General features: G+C 38.0%; 1 protein-coding gene across 3 annotated transcripts in view; it reads right to left on the reverse strand.

The window, feature by feature from the left end:
- Positions 1 to 10,369, reverse strand: part of KITLG (KIT ligand) — a 138,032-nt gene that overhangs the window by 62,073 nt on the left and 65,590 nt on the right. For all 3 annotated transcript variants that reach the window (XM_006889497.1, XM_006889498.1, XM_006889496.1), the window contains exon 3: positions 686 to 748. In XM_006889497.1, coding sequence (XP_006889559.1) covers positions 686 to 748 — 63 coding nt within the window. The remainder of the gene's footprint in view (positions 1 to 685; positions 749 to 10,369) is intronic.

Consider the following 10,369-nt stretch of genomic DNA (forward strand, 5'->3'; position numbering starts at 1 on the left):
TGTAATTTATTGCAATCCCCTTATTATAAACGGAAGTCTGGTAGCCTAGTGGCCAGAAGCATTGCTGCAATCCCATGTGGTTCGAGGTAACCAGCTGCTCCACAGGAGGATGGGCAATCTCCTCCAGTATGATTATCGATTGATTAACTGCCTCTGAAAACTGGCTGGAGGGTCTGCTAAGGGTCAGTTCCTACTCAACGGCACATCATCACCACCATCACCACCACCACCACCACCACCACCACCACCACCACAACCATAACATTGTAGTCAAGTCAGAATCAACTTATAGCTAAACCACTGGTAGGTTTTCAGAGGCTGTAAATCACTAAGGAGGAGACTGAACATCTTTTATTCTCAGAGTAGATGGCGAATTTGAACTGCCTGTCTGGACTGGCAACACAACCCTCTTCTGACTAGGTCACTACAACCCTGACTTGTTTTGTGGAGAGAGATACTGTGGCTTTCTGGAAGGAAGATGACTTCATTTACTTTGAGAGTAGAGGCCTAGGACACACATGTTGAGAGGCTCACACTAAGAAGATCAGCAGTTGCTTGATGAAAAGAGCATTTAAATTACAGATACCTTCTTCAAATCCTGAAAATTAGCAAACTATTACACTTTCTGTGAATCCCATATTTCTTATCAGTCACAAAAATAAAAACTGAGAAATGTACAACATACCAAAACGTCCATCCCGGGAACATATTTGAGAGATATCTTGTAGTCTTTTGGAAGATTTGCCACCTAGAGAGATCAAAACAAGAATTCTGTAAGAAAATTCATGCACATGAATACATGACAGTACTATTCTGTTTGTTTTGCTTTGCTGTGTTTTTAGAAGCCTGAAGGAAAAAACAAAAACACACAAACAATATCAGTGACTGTATCACTGGGAAACTTGTCAGAAATAAATTCTTGGGTCACACCACACCTATTGCATCTTATTTCATAATCTCTTGATGCTCAAGTTTGGGGACTACTGTTCTAAGTTGATCATAAAAAAGGATCAGAGAAGGAAGGGAAAAAAATGTTATTTAAGAGATACAAATGCTTTATGTCTTAAAAGACAGTTTCCTGATATAACTCAATGCATTTACCTAAGCCTCCGTGACCTTTCGAACATTTGAGACGCTGCAAATGTTGGCCTGGCTTATATTATTTTAAATCTAGTATTATTTCCATTCACTGAGGCAGAGGTAAACAAGGGCCAGATTTAGAACCAGAAAATTTGAATGAAATATTACCTTTGTACCTTGGTTTCTCGCATCTGTAAAATGGAGACAAAAGTACTCGTCAAGTGGCAGACATAGTGAGGATAAGGAAATTGTCCGTTTGTTGTTCAGAGAGTCGCTATGAGTCCTACTCGACACAACAGTACATACACCAAGTGGTCATTTCAGTAATATAGAAAAGACAATCCTATTAGCAATCTGCCTTTGATGTGTATATGAGAGTCTAGTTTCACTTAACCTGCTTTTTACATTTACAATCAGAACCTTCACTCTTATTATTCTCTTGGATCACTGTTAAAACTACCTGAATAATACAGGCAACAATTAGCTTATTGAGTCTTTTTAATTTTCTTCTTTTTCTTTTTTTATTGAGGTTTTAATTAAAGTTTATAAAGAACTTGGGTTTCCAATCATTCATTGTTGCACATTTTCCTGCCAGCCCCCCATGCTCTCCAGATCGCTTTTTCCTTTGGGGAAAAAAGTTCTTCCATTGTTATACAGACACCCACCCTCACCCCAGACCACTTTACTGTGCAACACTTATTCTGGACTCTTGTCATGTCAATAATACCTAATCCTATATTCCTTTTATATAGTTTTTTTCACTCATCTGTTTCAATGGCAAGTAGATTTTTTAACCCCTCTTTTTCTTAGTTTCCCCCAGCCCCTGTGTCAGTCCTGTTTTATCATGGTGGCATTATACCATATTAGTCTTTTTGTGACTGAAAGATTCACTCAACATAATATCCTCCAGGGTCACCCATTTTTGTATAATAATTCATGAGTTCCTTGTTTTTCAATGTAGCATAATATTCCATTGTATGAATGTACCACAGTTTCTCTATCCATTTGTTTTTGATGGGTACTTAGATTGTTTCCAACTTTTTGCTACTGTGAACAAAGCTGCAATAAGCATGAGCATGCATAGCTTATTGGGTCTTAAAAGAATGTTACTGTTGTTGTTAGGTACCCTACAGTTTGTTTAAACTCACAACAAACCTATTATAGACAACAGAAGAAAACACAGTTCAAATTCTGCATCATCCTCACAATCTCAGCTGTGTTCAAGTCCATTGTTGCAGCCACTGTGTCAATTTCATCGAAGGTCTAGCTTTCCTTCACTTCACCAAACATGATGTCTTCCTCTAGGAACTGATCCTCTAGGTAACATACCCAAAATAGATGAAATGAAATCACACCATCTTTGTTTCTAAGGAGCATTTTGGCAGTACTTTCTTCAAAACAGATGTATTTGTTCTTTTGAATATTCATTGTTGTTGTTGTTATGTGCCATCGAGTTGCTTGCAACTCATAATGACAGCCCTAAACAACAGCCCTAAACTCTGCTCTGTCCTGTGCCAATCGCACTGCCTCTGTCACACCCATCCCAATTACCCCAGTCACTGAATTAATCCATCTCATAGAGGACCTTCCCCTCTTGTGCCGTCCCTCCATCCTCCCAAGCATAATGTCCCTCTCCAAGGACCGGTTCCTCCTTACAACATGTCCAAAGTATGTCAGACAAAGCCTCAGAATCCTTGCCTCCAAGGAGCAGCCCGGTTTAACCCTCTCTAGGATGAATCTGTCTGTTTTCTTTGCAGTCTATGGTATCCTCAATACTCTTCTCCAGCATCACAGCTCAAAGGCATCAATTCTCCTTCTATCCACCCTATATAATATTCTATGAATATATGAATATTCATTGAATATTAAATATATACTTTTTTATTGTCAACACCACAATTCAAAGGCATCAATATTCTTTGCCCTTTTTATTCTTTGTCCAATATTCACATGCATATAAAACAACTGAAAAATTATGGCTTGGGTCAAGAACACGGTAAGTCCTAAAAGTGTTATCTTTGCTCACTGGCAATTTCAAGAGGTTTCCCATGGCAGATTTCCCGCTGGACTCTGCCATGTGATTCTTTTTTCTTTATTTTAAAAGCAAAGCATAAATATGTATATATTGCTAGCATCTTAATACCTATGAGCATTCTTGAGTGTAGCCCCTATCACCTAGACAGATCTGTTTGGCTTGCCTATTTGCTCACGTATTACTTTGTAGAATAATTATGTTAGTCATAATACAGCATTAGGTATGTGAGAACATTCATTTTTGATGTCTGAAACACTTGTGTACTTCTTTTTGGCTTCTCTTTCTCAACTCATAGTGTGTTGATCACACCCTTACCAAACACTGCTTTTCCCTTACTAAGGAATGTGTGTGTGTCTATTACATGGTTTCTGATTTTTTTGTACCTCCTCCCATCTTATCTCCTGTAACCATGAAAGAATGTTTCTTTCCATATATAAACTTTTCACTAGCTTTTTGGTACAGATGGCTACTACTGTACACCAGACCCTTCACCACTCTGGTGGTGGACTGTGTCAGGAGTTTCTCTGCTAATCCAAGAACAGCACCTCTCTGGAATTTCAAGTTCACCAACAACTCTGAAGGAGAAATAAAGAGCAATCTCCTCCCATTCTTTTTTACAAAAGCCTCTCAAAAACCTACTGGAGGGTCAGCTATAAGCTGGTGCCAACTCTATGGTAATGAGTCTGAGCTAAATTTTAGAGTAAACTCATACAATACTTCTCTTTTTGTAATGAATTTCACTCAAAAGAATGTCCTATCATTTCATTTTTGTAGCCCATTTTGATTTAAAAGATTCACCTTGATTGTTGTTGTTGTTGTTAGGTGCCATCAAGTTGAGTATGACTCATAACGATCTTATGAACAGATTTGAACCCTGTCCTAACCTGTGCCATTCTCACACTTCCTGATACACTAGAGCCCACTGTGGCAGTCACCGTGTCAGTCCCCCTGGTTGAGAATCTCCCTCTCCTTCCTCAACTCTCTACCTTTCTGAGCATCACATCCCTCTCCAAGGAACAGCCCTCTTATCAACATGGCCAAAGTATGTGAGATGAAGCTTTATCATCTTTCTCTGCATCTTCTCCAAGATGTGTTTGTTCTTTGGCCATCTATGGGATGTTCAGCACTCTTCTCCGACACCACAGCTCAAACACATCAATTCAGCTCTCAGAGGCACAGCAAGGGTTTAGAAAGACCATGGTCTTAATGAGATTCACTTTAGTCCTCAAACTGACATCAATACTCCTCAAAAATATAGAGAGATCCCTAACTGCAAACTTTTCCAGTATAATTCCTGATATCCTGGCTGTTGGTACCAAGGGTGTTAACTGTGGATCCATGTGAGATGAAATTATTGACAGCTACAAGCTTTTCTACATTTATCACGATGTTGCTTATGGGTCGGTCCAGGGGTAAGAATCTTTGATTAGACACCTTGATTAGACACACTTATTTTTATAGAAAAAAAATTTGGCTAGCATATAGATTTTTTGTTGTTGTTAACTGTACATTTTAAAAAAATTTCATCTATCAATTTTTACTTTCTCTCTTTCCATTCCTGTTAGCAATCCAAAGTTTCATTGCATTTGAGAACTAGAGAGTAAATAATCATGACAGAAGAAGAATCAATGCCTTTGAGCTTTGATGTTGGAGAAGAAGACTGACCATCCCATGGATGACCAAAATATAAACAAGTATGTGCTGGAGATGGTGCATCTGGAGTGTTCTTTTGGAGGCAAGAATGATGAGGCTTTGCCTCACATACTCTGGACATATTATTAGGAGGGGCTATTTCTTGGCAAAAGATGCAATCCTAGGAATGGTGGAGGGTTTGTGAAGGAGAGGAAGACCCTCAACCAGGAAGACTGACATGGTGACTGATGCAATGAGCTCTTGTGTATCAGGAAGTGTGAGGATGGCACAGGATAGAACAGGGTTTAGATCTTTTGTTCATTGTGTCTCTATGAGTCATACTCAACTTGATGGCACCTAACAACAACATTAGTGGAGGCAGACTGTGAACTTTGGCTCTGTGCTTTGCTTAGCATCGCTATCAATAGGGCAATCTTCCCTTTATTACGCTCCTGGCTTTCACTGGTTCCTTTCCAATTATATTTGGAAGAGAACATAAGAAGTCATGCTGTGCATTTTTATGGTCACTTTATTAACTACTGTCTTACTCTCTAAGAGTTTAAAATGCAGAGTATCAATTATGAATTGATCTGATTTGATGACAAAGAGAATGAGAAAGTGTGTGTGTTTTCTATGAGTTTATATTATGATGAACAGTATTCAAAAAGCACTAATAAGAAACATTGTGATAAACTCAACTCCTCTGATACATGCTGATCACTGAAGAAAAGTCTTACAAAGTCAAAGGAACCTTTGCTCAAAAAGCTGGAAGATGGTCCCCAAAGCCAGTTAGTTCAACAGTGGGACCAGCAATAGACATTCTGGAAACATCCTGCTCCTATGAAACTTGCCAACTCAGATGTGCCAGGAAAATTGCATAATCTATTTGAGCTTCTATTTGCATGTGGATAGAATAAGAATCATCAGTTAATCCAGTAAATGGATTTTTAAGGATGCAGTTCAATTTTAACTCCTGTAAGATACTTAGTGCTTAGCATGGCTTATGAACATGAGTTTCTACTATTAGTCACTGTACAGTGGTGGGAGTTTTCAATAGAGAAAAGGACATACGCAAAAGCACAGAAATGGGGAAGCAGATGGTGCGGTGCGTTTGGGAGACCAGGGAAGATACATTAGGCCTTCACAGATGAGAGGGAGAAATACACTAGAAGTGCATAAAAGAAGTGCATAAAAGTGCCTGAAATTGGGCTGAAGAGATCAAAGGTGGGGAAGCTGAGTGTGGTGAAGATCAACAAGAACAGTTCATCCCCAAAACTACCCCAAGGCACTTCTTTGGCACACTGCTTCTTCTCTGTGGAACGTCGACATCTTTGTCTGTAAAATGAATAGCTAGTTCATTGCCACCTAAAAAAAGAAATCAGTCTGCTTTAACTTTTTCATATAAGGACAGATTGGAGCAAGAGAGAGAGAGACTAGCAACAGGAACGAGTAAAAGATATTGCTAGGAAAGTGCTGAGTATGTGTTAAATATTTACATAGAGACTGTAAACTGGCAAAGCAGTTACAAGGTCTATATTCCAGCGACTTATGCTTTTAGTAGGGCTAGACAGAGAAGTGTAACATAGGCTACATACCTTAAAAACAAATTTATCCTAGTCAAATAATAAATTAAGGGCAAAGAAACAGAAGCCTATTGGAAGAAAATGTTACAAAAGGCTAAATTATTCCTTATGTAATCTACTTTATGTAAGATTACATAAATTGCATAATCTACTTTAGCCGCAGAGATACATTAAGTGTATTGAAGGAAAATTTTTACTAAAGGCTAAATTATTCCTTTAGGTTTACATAATCCATTTTATGTAAGGTCTGGAGGGCTGGGATGTCAGATTATGCCAGATTGTAAAATATAGAAAACTGTTATAAAACAAATCATTTGATGAGGAGCTAACTTTAGGGGTGGGGAGGTCATTTGCTATCATTTTTGGATGCCCTGAGGGCTGACCATACTCAGTCACACACACACACACACACACACAGAGATGAGAGAGAGAGAGAGAGAGAGAGAGAGAGAGAGAGAGAGAGAGAGAGAACAGCATGCAAGAATGTGGGAAAGTCAGCCAAGAAAAAGTCTTTGAAAGCCAAACAGGCACTGGCTGCATACCATACCCTGTGGGTATTTGGGCTCAGGAGAAAATGAACTTAGAGCTAGAACACTTAACCCCTCTCCCTGTCTAGATCATGGTGTGAAAATCTTTGGTCTCATGATTCAAGTGTCACTGAGGTCCCTAAATCTCATGACATCAGCAGCTTCTCATTCTTGCCATGTGGGGTGCTTGCCTCACGTGCTGTTTCTCAAGGTGAAAATCAAGTTGCCTATGCTTCAGTCCTCTCTATGTGCTATGTAAAATATGATACTTTTTATGGAAAAGGTCCACCATTTTCAATTCCTTATTGTCTTCTGTGACCCCAATAAGTTTTAAAAAAAGAAATCACTGTTCTAAAAGAACAAAAAGATCTGTGTTGGGATTTGTATAACATAGTCTACTCATATTCAGTTATTTATTGCAATGTTTGTTGTTCAGTCTTCAGTTATAGTACTGGAAAGAGTAATTGCTTTTTTGGATTGTTTCTTCTGAAGAAATTTCTTCTCATACATACTGATTAAATATCTAGCCAACTATGTCACTAACATTCAGTTTTCAGAGATTATTTTCCTTTCATTTTCATTTTTTATGGTAATTCAATTAGTGATTAAAAACTTTAAGATGGTAACTTCAGATGACTTTTCTGGGTCATCTATTTTTAGTGAAGACTGAAATAAGGGAAGTTGACCTTCATCTCCTTTCAACAAAAGAGATCAAAATCTTTATTTTATTTTTCTTTTTCATAGGCACACTTTTAAGACAATTCCAGTTAAGTAGTATTAATTGAACTTCCACAATTAGGTGGCAACCAAATCCTAGTTAGACAAAGTGATGGAGCAAAAAACCCTTATTAAAACTATCGCTGTAGCACTGATTCAGACAAAGCCTCCACATGACAAAAGTAGACCAATACTGAGGTCTTTTACTGTAACCTTTATAGAGGAATGTCTGGATGACACAAATGGTTAGATACTCAACTAACCAAAAGGCTGGTGGTTCAAAGCCACCCAGAGGAGCCTTAGAAGATAGCCCTGGTAATCTATTTTTGATGAGTCACAGCCATGGTACTGTTCTACTGTGACACAAATGAGATCATCTTGAGTCAAAATTCACTTGATGGAACCAAGGACAACATCGACACTCTTTACAGAAGCAGATTCTAAGTCTTTTTTTCCATAGCATCGTGAGTGAGTTAGAACTACCGGCCCTACAGGGAAGTTGTTAATTGTCACTGTGTTGATTCTAATTCATGGCAATGATATCAAATAGTTCATTCTATAAAGTGAGCTCTGTTGGCCCAGCAGTAAGGACTTGTGCTACCAGCCCAAAAGAATGTGGTTTAAATTCACCATGTGCTCTGCAGGAGAAAGATGGGCAATCTCCTGTGTGATTTTCTGCCTCTAAAAACCCACTGGAGGGTCAGCTATGAGTTAGTTCTCATGTGATAGTACACAACAACAACAATATTCCTCCCCTTTCTTAAAAAGATTGGCATGCTTAGCAAAATGACATTTTATAGTTTACAGTTCCTATAAATAAAATTTTTATTATATTTTTATCTTTTATATTATGAGAAAAAGTTTGAAATTTTGCTACAAACAAATTTCTACTGACCACAGAATCACAGAAATAGAACCTAAATATTTCAGACCGCAAACTAATGATGTTGGGTTGTGTTGTGTACTGCAGAGTAAGAATCGACCCACAGCTGACCCTCTAAGTGCGTTTTCAGAGGCAGTTAAACTCACGGGAGGAAACTGTCCCTCCTCCTCCTGTGGAGCAGCTGGTGGATTCAAACTGCGCACCTTCAGAACTGCAGCTCAGCTTCTTGCCACTAGGCCACCTTAATCAGTGGTCCATCCAACTGAATATTCTATAAAAGTCCAATCAAATTATGAGACATCTATACTTACTGTTAAAAAAAATTATATCTATATATGACATTTGAGGAAAATTTAAAAATTCACCTAGAAATGGAACCATCCAGAGATACCAAATATTCATTTTAATATAGCAATAATTCTTTTTGAAGAAAGTAGTACTTAATGTTAAATGAAAATTAGGATTATTTAAATCTGAAGTGTGAAAATTTGTTTTCTGAGAAGTTATTATGATCGTCATTCTAACAGACCTCAGGAATCAAATATTTAGGTCTCAGGAGACTTGACAATACATAGCAACAACAAATTAAAGTAAGTAATTTCTAATCTTCCCTCTCCTGATTTGTTGGCTGACCTTTCAAAGAGTCATTTCAGCTTTGCAGGGAGGGAATGAGAGAAAATTAGTATTTTTGAGGAAGACAAATCATTAATAGATTTTTTTTAAGGATAAAAAAAACCTTTTTAAAAAGCAGCAAAGTCACTTTTATTCAATTCATCTAGAAGAAAGGAAAACATCATCAGAGATGCAGAGGACAGCAGAAGAAAAGTAAAAGGCGAAAACTAATAAGAACTGTATCAATATTTGGATTCTTCCTGACATGAACACTCAGAACCATTAAACAATCTCATTGTGCCACAGATACTAGTTGTTAAAGATTGATTCATCCTTTTCCCAGATATCTGACCCTTTCCTTAGGTAGGTCTGAGTATGCCATTTAAAACAAGTCTTGCAACATTTTTTAGAAACAAAGCAAAATGTTCTGTAAATAGATGAACTATTATGCTGAGTAAACACGCCTGAAGGATTTCAAATGAAAACCTTGGGGACTGTAGGGACAGTACAATGTGTCCAGGGGGGGAAGACCATAGAGGCATAAATTATGTGCTTCAGTGACATGAGAATCATCCTAAGCAAACAAACTTAAGGTTTGTTGGCATCACGCACACTGCCACTTAAGGCAAAGGCAGAACCAGAGGAGACTGCAAAGGAACAAAGGAATAATTACAGCTAAAGAAATAACTATGGGTGGGGGTTGGGCAGGCGGAAGGATATTATATTTATATTTATTTTATATAAATGATTATATCGCTGTTGTTATGTGTCATCAAGTTGGAACAGACTCATAGCTGATCCTCCAGGAGGTTTTCAGAGGCAATAAATTAAATCACATGGGAAGAAATTGCCCAACTTTCTTCCATGGAGCAGCTGGGGGACTCGAATAACACACCTTGGAGGTGAGAGCATGATTCCTTACCACTATGCCACAAGAACACTCTATCTATCTATCTATCTATCTATCTATCTATCTATCTATCTATCTATCATCTATAATGTGTGCTGGTAGGGTGAAACAAAGGGCCGAAGGGGATACTGATGGAGCAGAGTCAGGGAACGGAACCAAGACACATGTGCCAAGGTCGAGAGACCAACCTTGTAACTATTGGTTACTTTTGTAATGGGGAAGTATCCTTTATCCACTCTTCTGGGTAAAACAAATGTCAGATATTGTACTAAAGCTGAGCATTCAACATTTCCATTCTTAATAAACACCGTAAGAAATCCTGTTCAAGTTGATCTTGTGTGCTATACCACAGAAGGCTAGTTTACACAGAAGAGGCTTTTTTTTTTTTTT

The sequence above is a fragment of the Elephantulus edwardii genome, unplaced genomic scaffold (assembly GCF_000299155.1).
Source record: "Elephantulus edwardii isolate Elephantulus edwardi_28Jun2011 unplaced genomic scaffold, EleEdw1.0 scaffold00078, whole genome shotgun sequence".
Classification (NCBI taxonomy): Eukaryota; Metazoa; Chordata; class Mammalia; order Macroscelidea; family Macroscelididae; genus Elephantulus; species Elephantulus edwardii.